This window comes from Rhinoraja longicauda, chromosome 10 (genome assembly GCF_053455715.1).
Source record: "Rhinoraja longicauda isolate Sanriku21f chromosome 10, sRhiLon1.1, whole genome shotgun sequence".
NCBI classification, from domain to species: domain Eukaryota; kingdom Metazoa; phylum Chordata; class Chondrichthyes; order Rajiformes; family Arhynchobatidae; genus Rhinoraja; species Rhinoraja longicauda.
This window is the reverse complement of record NC_135962.1, coordinates 36169533-36192961: the sequence shown is the minus strand read 5'-3', so window position 1 is coordinate 36192961 and position 23429 is coordinate 36169533. Positions and strand designations below refer to the sequence as shown.

The window sequence follows — 23429 nt, the reverse complement described above, 5'->3', positions numbered from 1 at the left end:
TCTGGAATGGTTTGAGGAACATGATGAAGTGTTCATGGTGTTGCCCTAGCCTCCAAATTCTCCAGATCTCAATCCGATTGAGCATCTGTGGGATGTGCTGGATCGACAAGTCCGATCCACGGCGGCTCCATCTTGCAACTTACAGGACTTAAAGGATCTGTTGCTAGTGTTTTGGTGCCAGATACCACAGGACACCTTCAGGGGTCTTGTAGAGTCCATGCCTCGCTGGGTCGGCACTGTTTTGGCGGCACACGGAGAACCAACAGCATATTAGGCAGGTGGTCATAATGTTTTGGCTGATCGGTGTACATGCACATGTTCTACTTCTGGGAGTTGATGTTTAACCACATATAGTTTTTTTGTCAGTTATATGGTGATTTGATTGCTAGTTCGAGTAATCTTGCTGTTATTAGAAACACAAAATCCAGATAAATGTTCCAACTGACCTGCTTAAAGTTTAAGCTTTTAGAAACATTAAGGAGATTGAAAATTCTAATATTAAAGATGTTAAAATTGGGAGGAATAAAATGTTTATTATAATATAATTTAAATGATGGAGGCAGAAGGCTTTGGATGAGAACAGATCTTTGAAGGTGGCAGGGCAAATTAATGAGGTGGTTAGTTAAGTGCTTGGAATATTAGCCTTGCAAAGAGTCTCATTAAATAAAAAAAGTATCGGGCTAAATTTTTATAAATTGCTGTTTACACCTCAGTTGGAGCATTGATCTGGATTTTATGTTTGTAATAACAGCAAAACTATTAGGACTAACATTCAAATCACCATTCATTAAAACTGATATTGGCAATCCCCTTTATTTCTTCCATTTATTAGACATGAATATGAGATCAGAGAAACTGTGCCAAAGAAGTTTACAACACCAGTTATATCGCCAACAGCTTCAATATTGTGTCAATTTCTGGTCATCTTTGTGTAGGGGAAATGTGAGATGATGTAGAAGTACTTCTTAGCAAACTGTAACCTGGTCATCCTATTTTTGCGGCTAACCAGTGGTTTGCATCTTGCATTGTAACCTCTGTATTTCTGTTCATGAAGTCTTCTGTGGCTAGTGGTCATTGACAAATCCACACCTGACTCCTGAAGAGTGTTTCTGATCTGTTGGACAGGTGTTTGGGGATTTTTCTTTATTATAGAGAGAATTCTTCTGTCATCAGCTGTGGAGGACTTCCTTGGCCTGCCAGATCCTTTGCAAGCTCACCAGTGCTCTCTTTCTTCTTAATGATGTTCCAAACAGTTGATTTAAGGTTAAGCTTAAGGTTTGGCTGATGTCTCTAACAGTTTTATTCTTGTTTCTCAGTCTCATAATGGCTTCTTTGACTTTCATTGGCACAACTTTGGTCCTCGTGTTGATAAACAGCAATAAATGTTTCCAACGGTACTAGAAAGACTGGAGGAAAGACTAGGTGCTGAGAGCTCTGAGACCTGCATTAAGGAGGCAATTAAACACACCTGAGCAATTACAAACACCTGTGAAGCCGTGTGTCCCGAACATTATGGTGCCCTGACATGGGGGGGACTATGTATAAACACAGCTGTAATTTCTACATGGTGAAACCAAAATGTATAAAAATGGCCTTTAATAAAATCTGACAATGTGCCCTTTAACCACATGTGATTTCTTCTATTACAAATCTAAAATTGCGGAGTACAGAGGCAAATAAATAAATGATGAGTCTTTGTCCCAAACATTATGGAGGGCACTGTAGATCAGCTGTGATTGAATGGCGGAGTAGGCTTGATGGGCCAAATGGTCTAATTCTGCTCGTTGAACTTATGACTTCACTGCATTGTCATTGGAAATTTGTTTTCCCTTATCTAGACCCAAACTTAGGTGACATAATCATTAACTTCTGAGAAAATGTGGTCTGGCCTTGTCTTGATATCAGGAACACAAACTGTTACTTTGAGTTCTAAGACCATATATGGAAGCTTACGAGAAACATTGATTCATCATTCTTCCATTCCTTGTAGATTATAATTTCCTCTCGGAGTACAATATCTTGACGATTATTAAAACATCATGGAGTTAATATGTTTGTGTCGTGACTACCTGGTTCTGTGTAACTATTGGCTTACTAATTAACTCATAACAATCAACATGCTAATCATCCAAAACTCTGACCTGAACGCCTTAATGTTTGTTTGAAAAGTCTGTTGTATAAGATTGCCATTAAACTGAATGCGGATAGGACCACTGGAAGTTGGAAAGAGAGTATGGTGGAGGAAGGCAATGTCAAATTTCATTGGTCCCATTATCCTCCCGGCTTGTGTCTTATAGATGGTGAAGGGCCCTTGGGGTGTTAGGAGGTGAGGTCACTTGTTGCAGGGTACCAAGTTTTTGTCCTCTTGTATTCACGTGTTTGGTTCAGTTAAGTTTGTGGTCAAAGGTAATCTCCAGGATATTAATGAAGGGGGATCTGTGATGATGATCCATTTAATGTCAAAAGTGGATCGTTAGACTCTTGGTGGAGATGGTCATTGTCTTACAAACAAGAATAGGTCATTCGGTCCTTTGAGCCAGCACTGCCATTCAATATGATCATGGCTGATCATCCAGAATCAGTACCCTTTCCTGCTTTCTCCCCATATCCCTTGATTCCGTTAGCCCTAAGAGCTCCATCCAACTCGCTCTCTTGAATGCACCCAGTGAATTGTCCTCCATTTCCTTCTGTGGCAGAGAATTCCACAGATTCACAACTCTCTGAATGAAAATGTTTTTCATCATCTCAGTCCTAAATGGCCTACCCCTTATTCTTTAACTGTGACCCATGGTTCTGGACTCCCCCAACATCGGGAACATTTTTCCTGCATCTAGCCTGTCCAATCCCTTAAGAACGTTATATGTTTCTATAAGATCCCCTCTCATCTTTCGAAATTGCAGTGATCCATTCTTACATCATATGTCAGTCCTGCCATCCTGAAAATTAACCTGGTGAACCTACACTGCACTCGCTCAATAGCAAGAATGTCCTTCCTCAAACTAGGAGACCAAAACTGCACACAATACTAGGTGCAGTTTCATCAGTAGGACCTCCTTGCTCCTATACTCAAATCCTCTCGCAATGAAGCCCAACATGCCATTTGCTTTCATCACTGCCTGCTGTACCTGCATGCTTACCTTCAGTGACTGATGTACAAGGACACCCAGGTCTCGTTGCACCTTCACTTTTCCTAATCTGACACCATTCAGATTATAATCTGCCTTCTTATTCGTGCCACCAAAGTGGATAACCTCACATTTATCCACATTATACTACATCTGCCCACTCACCCAACCCATCCAAGTCACCCTGCAGCCTCACAACATCCACCTCGCACCTCATACTGCCACCCAGCTTTGTGTCATCCGCACAATTGGAGATGTTACATTTAATTTCTTTGTCCCAGTGGGGTCCCAGCACTGAGCCTTGTGGCACCCCACCAGTCACTGCCTGCCATTCTGAAAAGGACCTGTTAATTCCTACTCTTAGCTTCCTGTCTGCCGATCAGTTCTCTGTCCATGTCAATACCCTACCCCCAATACCATGTACACCCCCAATATTGCACACTAATCTCTAGGGTGGAACCTTGTCAAAGGCTTTTTGAAAGTTCAGATACACCACATCCACTGGCTCTCCCTTATCCATTCTACTTGTTACATCCTCATAAATTCTACAAGATTAGTCAAGCATGATTTCCCCTTCATAAATCCAAGTTGACTGATCGATCCTGGAACTGCCTTCCAAATGCACTGCTATTACATCTTTAAAATCGACTCAAGCATCTTCCCCACTACCGATGTCAGGCTAACTGGTCTATAATTCCCTGTTTTCTCTTTCCCTCCTTTCTTAAAGAGTGGAGTTACATTAACAACCCTCCAGTCCACAGGAACTGATCCAGAGTCTATAGAACATTGGAAAATGATCACCAATGCATCCCCGATTTCTGAGTACTCTTGGATGCAGACCATCAGGACCTGGGGATATATCTGCCTTCAGTTCCAACAGTTTACGCAACACCATTTCCTGACTAATGTGAATTTCCTTCAGTTCCTTCCTCATGCTAGATCCATAGTCCTCTAGTATTTCTGGGAGATTGTGTCTTCCTTAGTGAAGACAAAAACAAAGTACTTGCCATTTCTGGTCTGCCATTTCCTTGTTTTATAAATTCACCTTTTTCTGACTTGCACTGTTGTGGTAAGATTGTTACTTCCCATTTATCACCCCATGCCCAACATTCGCTACAGTGCATTCAGAAAATATTTAGACCCCTTCACTTTTTCCACATTTTGTTACGTTACAGCCTTATTTTAAAATGGATTAAATTATTTTTTTTATCATCAATCTACACACAATACCCCAGAATGAAGAAGGAAGAACAGGTGTTTAGAAATTTTTGCAAATGAATTTAAAAGAAATAACTGAAATATCACATTTACATAAGTATTCAGACCCTTTGCTATGACAATCAAAATTGAGCTTGGGTTCATCCTGTTTCCATTGATTATCCTTGAGATGTTTTTACAACTTGATTGGAGTCCACCAGTGGGAAATTAAATTGATTGGACAGGATTTGGAAAGGCACACACCTGTCTATATAAGGACCCACAGTTGACAGTGCATGTCAGAGCAAAAACTGAGCCATAAAGTCGAAGGAATTGTCCATAGACCTCCGAGACAGGATTGTGTCGAGACACAGATCTGGGGAAGGGTATAAAGCAATTTCTGCAGCATTGCTGGTCCCGAAGAGCACAGTGGCCTCCGAAATTCTTGAATGGAAGAACTTTGGAACCACCAGGACTCTTCATAGAGCTGAGGCCAAACTGAGCAATCGGGGGAGAAGGGCCTTGGTCAGGGAGGTGACCGAGAACCCGATGGTCACTCTGAGAGCTCCAGAGTTCCTCTGAAGATGGGAGAACTGTGGCGGTCCCTGGGGATCAGGCCACTCCTTGGGTCAGCCCCCTCGTCACTTGACGGACAGGCGTAAGGGGTTAAAAGCCAGCCTGTGGGGAGGCGTGGCTCATCCCTAGGTGGACTACGCTGTGAGCAGGAGCTCACAGCCTAATAAAGACCTTTATCTAAAACTGCCTGGCGTCCTGCCTTTTCTCTGGCCTCCGCCAGGCCACTACACTGGTGACCTCGACATTCATCACGCGTCGTGATGTCTCGCAGTAATGCGCAACCCGGTCCTGCCGACCTCGATGCCGTCTCCCTCAAACTCCCGACCCTGTGGACCGAAGAGCCTGAGGTCTGGTTCCAGCAGGCAGAGGCACAGTTTGCTGTGCGAGGCGTGACCGTGGTCGATCGCTTCACGCGGTGGCCGGAGGCCATTCCGCTGGCGGACACCTCGACGGCCACCTGCGCTCGGGGTGCCACTGGACATTACATCCGACCGGGGGCCGCAGTTCACTTCGGAACTGTGGTCGGCCATGGCACGCCTCTTGGGTGTCCGCCTACACCACACTACGGCGTACCATCCACAGTCGAACGGGTTGGTGGAACGCTTTCACCGCCAGCTGAAGGCTGCCCTGAAGGCTCGGCTCACGGACCCAGACTGGGTGGGCGCCCTGCAGTGGGTTTTGTTTGGGGTCCGCACCGCACCCAAAGAGGACTTGGCCTCCTCCTCCGACCAAGTTGGTGTACGGGGCCCCCTTGACGGTTCCCGGGGAGTTCATCCCACCGGCACAGGGTCGAGTGGAGCAGCCTTCGGACGCCCTGCAACGTCTTCAGCAGACGGTGGGCAGGCTGGCACCTGTGCCCACGTCGCGTCATGGCACCTTCCATCCACACGTCCCTGCCGCTCTGGAGGACTGCCAGTTTGTGTTCCTGCGCAGGGAAGCTCACCGATCACTTCTCCAGCGGCCGTACGAGGGCCCCTTCCGGGTCCTGCAACACGGCTCAGCCACATTCGTTCTGGACATGGGGGGTCGCAGCGAGACTGTTTCGGTCGCACGGCTGAAGCCGGCACACGTGGACATTGATCGGCCAGTGTCGGTTGCGCGGTCGCCCCCCCGTCCACGTTACCCCCGCCAGTGTCTGCTACGACCCCTCCACCTGTCGGTCGGTCACCGGTCCCTGCGCCGGTCGTGGTGCGCACCCGGGCTGGTCGCCTCGTGCGCCCTCCTGTCCGTTTTGTACCTCCGGTTCTTGGGGGGGGGGGGGGGGGGTCCTGTGGCGGTCCCTGGGGATCAGGCCACTCCTTGGGTTAGCCCCCTCGTCACTTGACGGATAGGCGTAAGGGGTTAAAAGCCAGCCCGTGGGGAGGCGTGGCTCATCCCTAGGTGGACTACGCTGTGAAAGTAAAAGGCACATGACAGCCCGCTTGGGGTTTGCCAAAAGGCACCTAAAGGACTCTCAGACCATGAGAAACAAGATTCTCTGGTCTGATGAAACCAAGTTTGAACTCTTTGGCCTGAATGCCAAGCGTCACTGCTCATTACCTGGCGAATACCATACCTACGGTGACGCATGGTAGTGGCAGCATCATGCTGTGGGGATATTTTTCAGCGGCAGGAACTGGGAGACTAATCAGGATCGAGCGAAAGATGAACGGAGCAAAGTACAGAGAGATCCTTGATGAAAAACTGCTCCAGAGCATTCTGGACCTCAGTCTAGGGCGGAGGTTCACCTTCCAACAGAACAACGACCCTAAGCACACAGCCAAGACAATGCAGGAGTGGTTTCGTGACAAGTCTGAATGACCTTGAGTGGCCCAGCCAGAGCCCGGACTTGAACGCGATCAAACATCTCTGGAGGCACCTGAAAACAGCTGTGCATCGACTCTCCCCATCCAACCTGAGCTTGAGAGGATCTGCAGAGAAGAATGGGAGAAATTACACAAATACAGGTGTGCCAAGCATGTAGCGTCATACCCAAGAAGACTTGAGGCTGTAATTGCTGCCAAAGGTGCCTCAACAAAGTACTGTAAAGGGTCTGAATACTTATGTAAATGTGATATTTCAGTTATTTCTTTTTAATTACTTTGCAAAAATTTCTAAACACCTGTTCTCACTTTTTTATTGTGTAGTATTGTGTGTAGATTGATGATAAAAAAAAGAATTTAATCCATTTAAAAATAAGGCTGGAACGTAACAAAATGTGGAAAAAGTGAAGGGGTCTGAATACTTTCTGAATGCACTGTAGGTCTTGCTGCACTTGTGTATGGACTGATCACGTGTTGAGGGATTGTGAATAGAACTTAACGTCAGTGAGCACTCGCTCTTCTTTCTTCAAGTCGACTATTGTCATATGAGGTACAGGTACAATGAAAACCTTGTTTGCATCAGCATCATTGTAACAGGTACTCAGACAATAGACAAAACCATAAATTATAGGATTGATTTTGTTTTTATCAGTCATTTAAAAGATAGATTGTTAGTGTACTTGAGCTTGTGGAGGATTGTAGGTCGTACTTTCTTTGCTATTAGATTTTTGTGAGCCCCTCACAATCTGATATAAAAGAAGGAATCTATGGGAGTAAGTAACCAAATTTTGATCTTTTATCGGAGAAGAATTATTATGATTTAATGTGATCATGGGGAGAAATCAGCTCCTCTACCCTCCTTCAATAATAATCTCTCATCTGATAATAGATCTGTCTTTATGGTAGATCTTGATTGTTCTGATGGGATTTAAAATATTCATTACTTTTTTTGTTTTTGCTATAATTTTGACTGGTCTTTTTCTATTTGCAAATAGGTATGTTTACAGTTTTAAAATTCCTTTTGTAAATTATTTTAATGTTATTAGTAATAAAATAATTGGTCACATCTGCTGTCAGGTACCACTAAAGAAAAGTTACAAAGATCTGCCTGAATGCTTCCATCTTTTGCCTAATGTCTAGTTGCTCATTATGTAGAGGTGATAGCTATTAAGGCCTGCCCAAAAATCAACTTATTGTTCAAGATGATGGTAAGCTGTCCCCTTTTGGAGGTTGTGAACCAAAGTTATTTTTGGATGTCAAGTCACATAGTTTGAAAGCAACAAACATGTCAAACCATTGGCAATCCCATACTTCATAAGTGTGCCACCCCATAGCAAAATTGTTTCCTGGAAAAGGAAGTAGAATGTATTGATGCTAAAGTTTTTGCTTCATCCCTGAGCTTTCACTCAATGAAACAGTCATCTATCTAAGAGGTGCTGGACTGGAGCTGTTCGTAGCTGGTTGAAAGTGAATCAAGACTTTGGGAGAAGTCTACTGGTATTGAACTATTGCAGGTGCCTCTATCCAGAACTGCATTGGCTGGTGTAACCACTGCACAACTCTTGTGTTGGTTGTTTTGTCTTCACACTGAGGACACCCCACATCTTTTCACATTATCTTATATGCTGCTAAATGAGATAGATTGCGATGTAACCCAGCATCTTAAATCTGGACCTATATGAGGTGTAACAAGCTATCAGCAGTGACGCGAATGTATTTCATTGCAATTCATTGTCCAGTATATCACACATTCAACCACAAAAGAGCAACCTATGCTGGATTGGTAAAACAACCATGTGTGAAACACACTTGATGTCCTTGAAAATCAGTTACCATCCTGGTAAAGCACAGGAATTTATGCATACTAAACCTGTGAAAGCAGCACGGTGTATACAGAGCCAATGATTCATTGGATTAGATTAAAGTTTTGCAGACCAGGCATGAAGACTGATGGTAACTGAACAGCCAAATCGAAGAAGTGGTTTCATGTATATATTATTAATGATATGAATAAGTGTCTGTACCATCTTCAGGCAATAGATAATTCGTTTCATTCTCTCATTGAAGCTAATTAATCAGAACTGCAAGTCTTCAGCCAATTTATTCACTTAATGAGATCACAAGAAACAGCATTTTTTAAGTAAATTTGAAATTAAGATGTTTTACAATACTCTGAAAATACGTACAAAATAATACCATTTCATGCTGCCAATGTGAAGAGGTTATTCTTTAGCAATATTCTATTATATTTCTGTGGCAGAAATTGTATCTGGCCCATTGTAGCAAACTTATTAGACACAAGTCTTTACAAGTGGATAAGTTTTGGCAAATACTGTATAACAAATAGTTTATTTGTAATACCTTTTTCCTTTGCAGATATAATGGTTCTCTTCCAAATGGAGACAGGGGACGCAGGAAAAGCAGATTTGCGCTTTTCAAACGATCCAAACCTAATGGAGTCAAGCCCAGTACAGTGCATGTTATTTCCACTCCCCAAGCTTCCAAGGTATGTGGTCAGGTAGATTGGTTGGAATATAGTCACGTAAAACTATTGGTAGCAGGCTACATTTTGATTATCAACCAAATTTCTTCTCCCTTAATTGTATTTTCTTCTGCTATCTTAAACATTTCTCAGACATTTTAAGTTATTGGCCTAGAAATTGATTTGTGATGCATCATGAATACTTAATCATTTAATTTTTGATGTTTTGAAATGTTAGTCATGGAAACATGATTATTCTGTGTGCTTTGGAAACAGTAACCAGGAATCTTTTAAGAAGATGAGTTAATGTTTTCAGATCCTGTCATCCAAGAATATGCAGGATGCCACGTTCTTACCTCTAGTTCTTTGACAGTCTGGTTATAGAAACATGTTGCAAATGTAAAAATACCAATAAAGATCTCAGTCTTGGGAATATTAACCCTGAATATCTGGTTAAATGTTCAATGAGATTTAAGGATAGAAAAATAAATTGATGAATGATAGAGCAGAAGATAGAGCGAAGTACTTAAATTACTTAAATGAGGGGATGTAAAAGTGGATATCTCTTCGCTATAGATATCTGGGTCTGTTACACTAGTAACAGAGCAAGTAAGCTAACTGTTAGCACAGATTTTGTGCTATTAAATGGTGCCTGCTGGTGGTGAAATAATTCTGTATTACTTGCTTGCCTTTTTAAAATAATTAAAGTCACATAAATTGTGACTTGGCTTTTGTTCATCATCAAAAAAGTATTGATGTGTATTGTAGGTTGGATTGGATAATACGACAGTACTAAACATTTAAATTCCAGAGCTTCTCGGTATAAATCTGTGGCAAACAAATTGATTCTCCCTTGCTCATTGATTGTATTTCTAAATTTAGAAGTAGGGATATGTCCATACAATCTTAAACTATTCTGACATCATGGCTAATCAGTATCCCTCCTGCGTTGACTCCACAGCCTTTGATACCTTTGGCTAGCAAAAATGCTTTGACTTGCCTCTGATTTTAAGATTATCTTTCCATATCCCAGTTTCTCCTACCAGTAGAAAAAGCTCTTCTCTTTTCTGCCTTATTTATTTAAGGATTCTGAAAGTTTCAATCAAGTTACCCCTTTATCGAAGATAGACACAAAAAGCTGGAGTAACTCAGCGGGACAGGTAGCATCTCTGGAGAGAAGGAATGGGTGACGTTTCGGGTCGAGACCCTTCTTCAGACCCTTCTCCGTTATTGACTTGATTGTATAACTAGTTTATTTAGTCATTCTTCATAATTTAATCCTTGGAGCCTTGGTAAATTTCTGGCAAATCTGCATTGCACCTCCTCTTGGGCATTGTTCTTGGAGTTTTACTAAATCATGTCATATGATATGAAATAGGAGCAGGAGTAGGTTATTCACGTCCCCGAACCTGGTCTACAATTTAATGTAAGTATGGCTGCTTTGATCATAACCTCAAACCCCTGTTTCTTTTTTAACCGTAGCAACTTTTTACGTCCTTGTTAAAATGTGTCCATCTACCATACAATTATGCAAAGACTTTTTGGGGAAGTTTCAAAATCTCATGACACTGAGAAATTTATTTTGCCTGAAATGAGTGATCCATTTAAATAGACCAACCTTGCCCCCTCCAGTTCTCGATTCTGCCACAAGAGGAAACAGTCCCTCCACACACACCTTCTCAAGACTCTCTGGAATCTTCAATAGTCAAATTATTTGTCACATACACATAAATGCGCAGTGAAATGAAAAATTACCCACAGTCCAACAATAAGACCAATAAAAATAACCAATAAAAATAAGCAATAACACACACAATCACAACCAACATAAAACAAAAATAAAGAAACATCCATCACAGTGAGTCACTGTGATGGAAGGCCAGAATGTCTTTTCTTTTCCCCTGCCGTCTTCTCCCGCGGCCAGGCTGTTGAACTTGCCACGTCGGGGCGGTCGTGGCTCCCGACATTGAAGCCCCCGCTGGGCAAAGAAAATCCCGCGGCCTATTTCAGGCTGTGCCGGACGGTGAAAGGTTCAATACATTCCAATCAAGTTCTATCTCTTTTAAATGTCTGCAGATGGATGTCTAATTTGTCCAATGCAAGACAACTATCGAATTATGGATATTAGCATAGTAAACTTTTCTATAAACATTTTCAAACATATTTCCATCCTTGCTTAAATAAGGAGAGCAATACTGTGCAAATTTCTTCATTGTGGTAGCACCAATATTCAAAATAACTGAAGTGCAACCCAATTTTGTGTTCAATTCGGCTAGCCAAATGGTAAACGGTAGTGTTGGTATAACTCGGGGTCTGAAGAATGGTCCTGACCAGAAATTTCACATTCTCCAGAGATGCTACCTGACCTGCTGAGTCACTCCAGCACTTTGTGTCGTTTGTGAACCAGCCTCTGAAATTCCTTGTTTCTAGCAAAATGGTAACAGGGTCTTATCTTTCCTAATTACTCTCTACATGTGTATTTTGTGAACCATACACTAGGGCACCCAGATCCCATTGTATTTAAAAGAGTTCTGCAGCTTTTCAACATTTAAATAATAAGCTTTTTATTTTTCCTGACAAAATGGACAAATTCACATTTTTCACATCTTACCAAATTTGCCAGATCTTATTTTAATCAAACCATGAATGTGTGGTTTCATGAAAGGCAAATCTGACATTTTGGCTTGAGTCCTTTGAGGATGTAACAAGTAGAGTAGATGGAGGGGAATCTGTAGATGTGGTATATTTCCAAAAGGTGATTTGACAAGGTGCCACATAAAAGGCTGCCGCACATGTTAAGAGATCATGGTATTAAATCAATTGTATTAGCATTGATTGAAAATTGGTATCAAAGAAAACACCGAGTGTCAGAATTAATAGGGTTTTTTTCAAGTTGGGAGAATGTAACTAGTCGAGTACCCCAGGGATCAGTTCTTGGTCTTCTGTTATTTGCTATTTATTTTAATAACCAGGAGGAGGGGGCAGAAGGGAAGGTATTCAAGTTTGCTGATGGCACAAAAATAGGTGGAAGATCAAGTTGTAATGAGGATATTGTGACTCTGCAAAAGAATATAGATAAATTGAGTGGGTGGATGAAAACCTGGCAAATGGAGTTTAATGTGGGAAAGTTCTGACGACAGTTCTGTATTTCTATAATGCAGTCTCTTTCAAAAAATCCAAGTTGTTCCCAAATTATGGCAGGGTTCTCCTATGAACTGCTTGTAACCCAAACAGTTTGGAAGTCGGAAATGCTGTTGCAAACCAAATTCCCACATGACAAGTTCACCATCATGACTACCACCAATTCCAAGCCATTGATTTTATTGAAGGATCCATTTAAAAAAAAGACTAGATATTCCATCTTAGTAAATTAGTCCAATTGTATCTCTGTAGTCATATGTAGTAACTTGCACAATAGGCATCTATTACAGCTGCTTTTCTCAAGTAATGAGCTGGGATGTCAGCTACACTTTTTTTTGTACTGCAAACTTTCTGTAAATTTGCATTATTGGTCAATTTACTGTCAACATTGGCTTGTTAAAACACATGCTCCTTAATTTATTACTTCAGAGTTATGTTCAAAGCATTTTCAGCTCATTTGCATGATTTCTAAAATGCTTCAGGGAAAGAACATTTTTTTCTGAGTATTGTTTGAACAAGTAAAGAACAGAATCTTTTTTTAAAAATTTACCATGTTATTATTGTTGTAAGATGTACAGATTTAATCTATGTGGATTATAGGGCACTTTGTTGAAATTTTGGATTTAATGGAATTTATATATTAGGTTTGCAATGCTAAGTATATGTAGTTATTTTCCAATTGCTTTGGAATTGATAATTGATTTTTAAAAATGTTAAAGCTATCAAAATATTAATTTTCATAAATATATCAGTAAGACTTCTGTCGCTGTTCCAGAAAGAACGTATACATTTAAGTGCATTAAAACTATTTTACAAAAGTAAAATATGCCCAGATAGTAATGAAGCTTTAATCTAAAAAAAGCCATGTAGATCAGAGTTATGACATTTTGTTTTCAAATATTTAGCAGCTGTGCAGAATCGTGTACGATTAGCTTGGGAAAAGAGTACCTGTTATTAAACTAGGACTGGTGTATTGATGCTAGCCGTTGCTGTTTCCCTTAGGGACATTCAGCAAGCTTTGTTTTGAGGTGGGTATTTAAATACAAAACAGGCACGTTTCATGCTCATAAAGGACTCTCGGCGAATGATTTAAAATAGAAGAAAATTTGAACTAGTTTGGAAGTTTATTATGCACTACATTCTTATCCCGGTGACAAATTTGACAACAAATTACCTAGATCTGTAGCTGCAAACTGATTTTGCAGGATTACATGTGATTATGTTGGATTGTTAAAAAGTATTAGATATTAAAAATATAGTTGCTGTAGTGCATTTTAAGGGGCTGATTATTTCACATTTCTGGCTGGTGTTAAAAAAGGATGAGATCTGAAACAAGTTTCAGTTGTAGTTTTCGGCAGCTTAGCTTCAAATATTTCTCCGCAGTTTTATTTTTCTCCTCAATTATTCTTCACTGATTTAACTCTTCTAAGGAAAATTAAAATATTATTGTATTTAGATTTCTGTTTCATCACTGAGCATTACTATACAATCAAGGCAATCCAATTTTAGCAAAGGGGTAACAGTCATGCCATTGGAAAGAGTGGTTTTGGTTCATCTATCCAACATCAATCCACCTCTTGTTGAAAGAAGCAGCCTCCTTAGTGGCCAGATAGCTTAATGGCTGAAGGAGCTAATTAACTCTCTTTTTCTGGTTCTATCTCATGCAAATGCTTTAAACTGTTGGGAACAGACTTAAGACTTACAAAAATCAACATTAAATCAAAAGGAGAAAAACATTTCCAATGTTGGCCTGTTCCTGAAAAATGACACAAAAAATGAAGCCCTACACTGTGCGTAGCTTCAACAACTTTGAAGTTCAATGCCATCAAGTGGTGTGTAAGTTACAGTATGGTGCTTTTGCACTGGAGGTTGTAGTCAATCCTGCCTTTACAAAATGATAGACCTATTCCATTGAACAAAAAAAAGTGATTTGGCTTAAAAAATGTTATGGCTGTGGCTTTTTTCAAGCTTGCCTGCATGATAGCTTTAAAGCACAGTGGACGGCATCATTTCAGGTCACCACGCATCAAGAATATGGTAGCAGTGGAGAGAATGCACCAGAATGTTGCCTGGAATGGAGGTTTCAGTTATAAGAGATTGGACAGACTGTGTTTATTCACACAGGAATGTAACAGGCTGAGAGTGATCTAATAGAGGGTTTTTTAAATGATGAGGGCCATAGATTTAACTATCCGAGGCAAGGAGTCTGAAACTACAGGGTGCAGGTTTAAGGTGAGAGGGAAGAAATTTAAAGGAGATCTGAGGGGCAGGTTTTTCACAGTTGGATGACGATATCTGAAATAAGCTACCAGAGGAGGTAAAGGAGGCAGATACAGTTATTTTGTTTAAAAGGGCTTTAGACAGGTAGGAAAGACAAAGATATGGGCCTAATGGAGTTACCATGGATAGGCATTGGAGTCAGCAAGGATGAGTTGGACAGGAAAGGCCTGTTTCGACGTTGTAACTTTCCATGATTCTATCAATATGTTGGGGTTGTTGCAGGAGATTGAACAGGCTCTGGACTCTTATTTGGAAAAATGGTCTAGTTCTAACAAGAATAAAGACTGTTGGTTAAAATATTTCAAACGCAGGAATTTTAAGATATGGGTACAGACCTCGCCAACATCAAAGGTTTCCAAAGGAGGCACTTCCTCAAAAAGGCAGCCAGCATTATCTCGTCATACACAAATTTCACTCCTGCCATCGGGAAGAAGATATAGGAGTCTAAAAAACTGTGACCTCCAGGTTCAGGAACAGCTTCTTCCCAACAATCATCAGGCTATTGAATACTACAAATTCCAATTAAACTTCGAACTATGAACTGTCTTGGTTGCACGAGGTTATTTTGGGTTTTTGTTTTGTTTTGCACTAATCTTTGTTTATCATGTTATCTATTGAGCACTGTATTTACAGACATGTCATGCTGCTACAAGTAAGAATTTCATTGTTCCATTTCAGTACATATGACAATTAAACACTTGACTCTTGTGCTATATTTTCCTCTCACATCTCAAAGACATGCAATATGTCAGGTTAACTGCCATCATAAATTACCCCTGGTGAGTAGCAACATCGAGGGAAAGCTGAGGGGAATGCGGGGTGAATATGTTACAAGGAAAATTAGTGGGGAATAGGATTGCTTAACTTGGTTCTTGGGTTCTCAAGATGAACTTCTGGTGCCTTAACTGATATAGGAGATTCCTGCAGTACTTTCTGAAAGTCATTGTCTACTTTGTACAGCATGCAGCGGATGACAACAACCTTGCTATTTGATTATCCTGCTGAATGAGTTTCAACATAGGAACTGAAATTCGGGCTGATTCTGACCTCTCTTTTGTTATGATTTAACTAAATATAGAGAAAGATTGGCATGAAAAATAATCTAGACTCAAATCTGCAGAAAATTAATGAATCTTTTGAAAAATTAAAAAAAAACCTTTCAAACTCAAAAGGTCATGACATTGCAATAGCAGAGATAAATTCCTGGGATAAAACCACCATCTAAATTTCTCCCAACAGTGAAAGCTAACTCTTTTAAATTGTCGAGGAAATCTCTGAAGGATCTTTGATCTACTCTGAAAGGAGCATGACCACTAAATATACAAATATAGTAAGGAGTTTCATATCATGTGACCTTGATCAAGTTGTAGACCATATACCATATAATACTGTGGCCTTCAACTGGAGGAGGAACCAACAAAAAAAGAGCATCTTCAGACACTGAAGGGCCTCTCTGGGCATGCTACCAGGACTCTAGGCGTCGAAGTTTGTGTGCATATGCACAAAATCCTGACACTGCGAATAACTCCCAGATATCCAGGCCACAAATCGGTGAAACTTCAAACTGTACACTTAATTGCCAAATTTAAATTTTATAATGCATTTTGAAATAATATTTCAATACAGAAACACATTTATACATGAATCAATATGCAAAAATTTCAGACACTTGCAAACATCATAATTAATGGATTTGCATTTTTTAAATGGTAAATACGACATTGTAATTTTTAAGAAACCACTCAAAAATCCCATGTACCAAAAAACATCCCAATATTTACATTTTGATTCCAGTCTGTTCTATTAACATTTTGTTTCCTTGCATCTTTTAGAACTGAGTAGAACAATTCAACTATGACCCTAGCAAGGTTCGGTACCTGTTTGACATAACTATGCTTTCAGGTCCACCCTTGTAGGTTTAAGCCACAATCTTTTTATTGTTTTCTTTAATGACATTAATCTGAGGCTAATTTTAGTGATTCGTGTAATTGTATCTTTAGATCTATTTTGCTTCTCATGGGCTACTCATTCGCTCATCCTTTCAAAAATATTATTTTCATTTTCTCCTTGCCTTTTTTGCTACATTTGCTTTTCTCAGTTACTACTGATTTGTACCTTTCCAGTTCCATCTTGGTAATCCCCTTGTTCTGATAACAGTAACACTAACAAAGGGAAATAAATCCTATTCAGTACATTAGAATTAGACCAGGATCCTTGTTTCTAAAGGGAATTGAATATTTGAAAAGAAAACATTTGCAAGTCTTGGGGAAAGAGTGGGGAAATAGCAGCCAATTGAGTTGTTTTTCACAGAGCTGACACAGACAGACTGGATTGAATGGCTTTTGTTGCTGCATGATTCAGTTTCATGTTGAGTGAGATACATTGTGATGTGGCAATTGTTCACAAATTTTTATTCTTCCATTCTAATCTATTTTGGTATTATCTTTAGATAGTCTTTTCTAAACTTAAGACTTTCAAATTGATTCAAAAGTTAGTAATAGTAGTGTATTTTAATGTGAAGTATATTTGCCATAAAATGTACATAACTTTGTATGTAACCAAATCTTAACCACTGCTATGGATCTCATTTTAACAGTTGTCTCCTTGCATATCTTTGATTATATATACTCCTTTTTAACAGGAAAGCTATATATTCACAGCATGCATGAAATTGAAGTGTCCTGGCTCAGTGCCTTCTAGTGATTTTTTTTGTTTGCCATATTATACTGAAAAAAGAATATTGAAGATCTCAGGACAGTTTAGAATCTAGAAGGTGGTGCTTGTGGGATTTTTCTTAAGAGAATAACTTTTTATGCACCTGCAGTTTTTTGATGATATTTGAAATGTTGATTGGGAATATTGCTCCTTTAGTATCAAGCATACTTACTGAATGCTTCTGAAGAAGGGTCCCAAACCAAAACGCCCTTTTTCTTTTCTCCAGAGATGCTGTCTGACCCGCTGAGTTATTCCGACATTTGTGTCTATATTTACTGCTCTCTCTGACCCAGGACCTCTTAATGTTTGTTGCTGGTGCGTTGACACTAGCCAAAGAGGCAACACATGCAAATTCACTGATGTTGATGCTAGAGTGTACGTGAATAATCTCAGTGGACTATTTTACTGATTTAAAATTAAATTGATCTGTCATATTAAATTGATAATATCCGAAGAGTGCAAACTGTTGTGTGAATTCCCACCTCATTAGAATTCTCGTGTTGCTTGCCAGTGGATAATTTACTTGACTGGAGTCCCTTGCTGGTTGAGGGAAATGATTTGCTGCTTTATTATGCATGCAGCTATTGTAACATTTGAAACAGATGTGTATCTCCCCTACTCCACAACTCCCCAGGTAGGAAGGAAATTTGTAGTAAAACTCTTCATTGATCCTTCTTATACTTCTCAAATAAAATGACTGCAGAGGTTGTTATCAATCATACTGCAAAACAATGTTATAAATCTTTTGGGTTGTACCTACCTGTTACGTACCAAAATTTCAAATGTACGAGCACTGGGTAAATCAAGTCTTTAACAAGATGTAATTAAAACTAATACGTGTATCAGTCCCCAATGTGACTCCTGGACAATTTGGATAAATTGAAATAATTGTGTTTGAAATTCACAGAAGCAGATGCAACTCAGTACTTTGACTTTAAAGTTACATCCCTTTTTACTGCTAGTTGCTCAGACTGTACTCATTAATGTGAGGCTTTGTAGGCTTCCCTGAACCTGAGTACATCAGTTGCATGTCATGCTGATACCAAGCGGATGCACATTTTTCTATAGGGCATCAATTCTTCAAGGCCTCATTTATGCTATGCAGAGGTTCTCCACTGCCGTGACCGTAGCACTTTCCTAACACACAACAACTTTCCTAACAATTGTGGGGAGAAAGAATAGAACAAAGATAGAGGCAATATAGTTGATTGTCAGAGATTTGAAACTATCTGATACTTATATAAGAGCGACCCAAGACACTTGTGGGTTATCAGAGCTGAGGGGTGGGCAGGGATGTATATATGTTGAAGTGGAACTTTTTGGAATCTTATCTCATAGAATCTAATGGGTGTGACTGCCTCCATGAACATAGAATCCAGGTAAATCTCACCGTACCCGATATGCCACAGTGTCTGAAGCTAAGATTCCAGGTCATCAATTTTGAGTCTGGATTTTTTGAGCATCCAGTACTGGCTGCAGATGTGGTCACGGGGAACCACAATGGGGTCCACCAGCTCCCACCTTGTGCAGCTACAGCACATCACGTGATTTTGCATCGTTAGTTTTTATAGATATAGCGCCCTTCGGCCCACCAGGCCCGCGCGGACCAGCGATCCCTACAAGTTAACACTATCCTACACGCACTAGGGACAATTTTTACATTTACCAAGCCAATTAACCTGCAAACCTGTACATCTTTGGAGGAAACCGAAGATCTTGGGGAGAAAAACCCACGCAGGTCACGAGGAGAACGTACAAACACCATACAGACAGCACCCGTGGTCGGGATCGAACCTGGGTCTCCAGTGATGCAAGCGCTGTAAAGCAGCAACTCTACCACTGCGCCACCGCGCCGCCCTCTATTTATTCCCAACAACTTTCTAAACTCCTCGCTGCTGATTTTGCTCCACCTCCTGGGCTTGAAACTAGCTCAGCCCTCCTTTTTTCTGCCCTTCTCGCCAGTCTTTTGAGACAAAGCCTCAGTTTTGCACTTGGCCTTAACAAAGCATTTATCCTCAACACAACCTCTCTACCAACACAGTCACTCCCAACAAGCCGTTCCGTGAAATCTTCCTTTCCTTTTCGTGGCTGCTGGGTCCCTGCCTCAGCCAATCAAATGCTTATTTCTTTAACTGTCCCGCCTATTCAATCCAAATGGCTGCTCACCCTCTCTCTGCTCAACCTTTAAACAAAAGAAACGAGTAAAACCAAGTAAAGCTTTTGTGTAAAGTGAATGTAATGGAAAAATACAGTGCAGTTTAGGGATTTTAGATCTGTATAGGTTTAAAAACTCTATCCTCCTTGGCCAGCAGTATTTGAACATATAAATGGCTTTCGAAAAATTATGGGAGTTTTTTTAATACATTTGCAGCACATTTTAGTAAACATGCTTTGCCCTATTTATTTTGCAACTCATGCCATATAAATGTGTTTAGCTTTTGATCATGATATGGATTTACAAATATAATGTTTATGGAAGTTTACTGCTGTTACAACACCCACCCTACTGTAAGTCAGTGGTAAGTTCAATGAACATTATTTTTGTTATTTACGTACTATTTTACAGGTAGTCAACTGTAAAGGGCAACATAGCATCTCATATACATTATCCAGAAATCAGACTGTGGTGGTAGAGTATACCCATGACAAAGATACGGACATGTTCCAGGTGAGTTTTATTACATAATGTTGTAAAATAATCTAAAAGCTTACTAGATTCGGAAAAACAAAATCGATGCAGATTTTATGTTGCAATCCAACAGTGAGCAAGTCCTTCTTAGTCTATTTTGGTGAATTCCTCTGGACTTCTGCTGATGTGCAAGAGATTCCTTTGTAGAAGCACTCAATTTCATGCATCTTTCAAATGCGCAAGTTAGTCTTTCAACTCCTCTATCAAATAAAGTATGAAAAATAGCAATTTTTCATACTTTATCAATTGTAAATCTGGTATGATGAAACTGCCCCACATTGGCCCAATTGGCATCACTACAGCACGTCTGCTTATGCGGATAGTATGTTTCAGGAGTAGTCTCTCCGGTTAAGCTTCTGACTGAAAGGCTGACCACTAGGTAAACCAGGAGGACCAACCAGGTAATGAAGGAGTTCAGAATGTATTACATTTTCTAGTGATTGTTCACTTCTCACTATTAGAGAAGGTAATGATTCAAAGAAGCCCTTGGCAGCTTGGATGTCAAACGTTTAATTGGATGTAGATTGGGGGGGAAAAATCTTCAGGGTAAGGCGATTCAATATAAATTCAATATAATTCGATATATAGGAGTCCACACCTGGAACAGCGGATACAGTAGATGAAGTTGGAGGAGGTGCAAGCGATCCTGTGCCGCAGGATTGCAACCACTTGCGATGCAACATCTGTCCCTATACCTCCTCCCTAGACTCTGTCCAAGGACCCTGACAGTCCATTCAGGTGAGGCAGATGTTCACTTGCACCTCCTCCAACCTCATCTACTGTATCCACTGTTCCAGGTGCAGACTCCTATATATCGGCGATACCAAGCGAAGGCTTGGTGATCGTTTCGCTGAACACCTCTGCTCTGCCTGCCTAGACCGACGTGATCTCCTGGTTGCTAAACACTTTAACTCCCCCTCCCATTCCCATACTGACCTTTGTGTTCTGGGCCTCCTCCACTCTCAGAGTGAGGCCCAAATCAAATTGGAGGAACAACACCTCATATTTTGTTTGGCTGTTTGCAATCCAGCGGTATGAATATTAACTTCAGGTAACCCTTGCTTTCCCTCTCTCCATCCCCACTCCGCCATCCCAGTTCTGCGATTGACTGTCCTCCGATGCCCCGTTGTCACCCTCCCCCTCAGCTAATAATGATCTGTTCTACTTTTTCCCTTTAACTTTGTCCCCTTTGATCTTTCATTTTCACACCCTACTCTTCCATATCTCCACGTCTCCCTCTACCCTACTCTCAGTCTGTAGAAGGGTCTGGACTCGAAACATCACCCATTCCTTCCATCCAGAAATACTGCCTGTCCTGCTGAGTTACTCCAGTGTTTTCTGTCTAAAAACCACTGGAGGTTGTGATCTATATCAGTGACAATAACATTGGTAGATGAAAAGATTGAAAACCTACAAACAGATTAAAGAAGTAATATTAAAAAGGAGGATGTTAAGTTACTTGCTGTTGGTGCCAAACGTTGGTAGTACAGAAATATGAAGTGATGGTATAAACATAGAAGGCATTACGATTGTTTTCTATGGAATGAGTGCTGAGAGGAGATTTCATTGAGGTATATGGAATCATTAAGACTAGATGGTGAGCATGAAGGACCTGTTTTCCTTAGCCAAGAGGTTCTGCATTTGGATATATAGAATAAAGTTCATTGTTGAAAGAATTAGATGAAAGTTGGTGAAAAGTGCTTTCGTCCTAGAATAGTGGGAATCTGGAAACAACGGACTGAAAGGAGGCGGGAGAGTTTTGTCACCTTAGAATGGAACTGGATGAGTCTTTGAAGAGTTGTAACTTGCCGGGATGTAGGAATAACTTGAATAATTTAATTTTGGCTATCATGGGCATGATGGACTGAAAGACCTCATGTTTTATAAATGTTTGTGATTTAAGGATAACCATCAATAATCAAAATAAATTACAATTATTGTAATGAGAAATTGTTGGATATCATTTATATAACGTTTGAGAAAATGTGACAACTTAACAGCCAATATTAATTGAAGAAAATTACAGAGCAAAAATTTACTCAAGTTTTTAATTATAACCTTGTAGATCTGAGATGCCATCTAGATAAGAGATTTTAAACTGTAAATTTTAATGATCTGTTTAATGTTACCTGACTGGTATTTATAAATATTTTTTCAATTCTAATAAATACTAATTTTAAATTGAAAACAATTATTTATATTTTGAAAATAGTTGTGCATTTGTAGCACTGGTCTACTCTGCTATGATTTGCAATGCCATAATTATGTTATGTGTATTTGTTTTTTTCATAGATTGGAAGGTCTACAGAGAACCCCATTGACTTTGTGGTTACAGATACTGTTTCTGGTAGCCAGAGTAATGATGAGACACAAATCACTCAAAGCACCATCTCCAGATTTGCATGTAGAATAGTTTGTGATAGAAACGCACCATATACTGCGAGGATTTATGCTGCAGGGTTCGATTCATCGAAAAACATATTTCTTGGCGTAAGTACATATCGTGCAGGATTTGATAAATCTAAAAGCAGGTTTTTTTTAGCATGTTCAGTGTGGGTAAATAGTTTGGTAGTGTAAATATTATTTTATCTTGTTAACTAGTTAAAAACAAAATGGCCCTATTTTCTTCAGTGGAACTCTCCACTCAGGTTTGCTGCTCACTATTCTGCCAAACCTGCCATCCTCTGATTTTAAAATTGAACTCGCTTACTCAAGTTGTCCTGGAGATGAGTGATGAATCTTGGATTGGAACAAATTAATCAGATGGTGTGGGTGGGCCAAAGCAGCTCTGCCAGCATTCTCTGGAAGCCTTTGAAAGACATAACAGTACACTGGTTAGGCAGATATAAAACCAATAAATAAAATTCAAATCTGAGAAGTGTGAGGCAAAGCTTTGTTGAGGGCAAGCAAGGTGAAGGACTGCATGATAAATAACCGGATATTGAATAGTGAAGAATCTTGGAATATGCACCTACATATCCTTGAAGGTAGTGGATCAGGTCATTGACATTAAGGTACATTCAAAATCAATTAATAAACACTTTAAGCAACACAGTTTTAAAAATTACCATCCTTCAATCAACTAAAATCTCTGGAGCGCTGTTAAATAATTACAAATTTCAAAACAAAGAAACATTAATTAATATGAATTTAGCTTTCCCTATTGTTTCCATTTTCGTTCATCCCTACAACTAAGCTGTATAATCTGATGCATTTAATAATTTAAGAAGGGTCCTGACCCTGACCCCAAATATCATATGTCCATTCCCTTCACATAAGCTGTTTGATCTGCTAAGGATTTCACACCTAGCACAGGATCTGAGAGTAGATCAACTAGTGTAAGTGTTGAGGAAACTCGGCAAGTTACTGTTCTACCATTGTCGTCCGGTAGCAGAGTATTCGTGAAAAACTGTTCATGACAG

At 40.1% G+C, this 23429-nt stretch overlaps 1 protein-coding gene across 6 annotated transcripts in view; it reads left to right on the top strand.

Moving 5' to 3' along the window:
* Positions 1-23429, top strand: part of LOC144597361 (E3 ubiquitin-protein ligase pellino homolog 2) — a 107384-nt gene that overhangs the window by 77570 nt on the left and 6385 nt on the right. For all 6 annotated transcript variants that reach the window (XM_078406647.1, XM_078406642.1, XM_078406641.1 and 3 more), the window contains 3 exons: positions 9077-9206; positions 19885-19986; positions 22300-22497. In XM_078406647.1, the coding sequence (XP_078262773.1) occupies positions 9077-9206; positions 19885-19986; positions 22300-22497 (430 nt within the window). The remainder of the gene's footprint in view (positions 1-9076; positions 9207-19884; positions 19987-22299; positions 22498-23429) is intronic.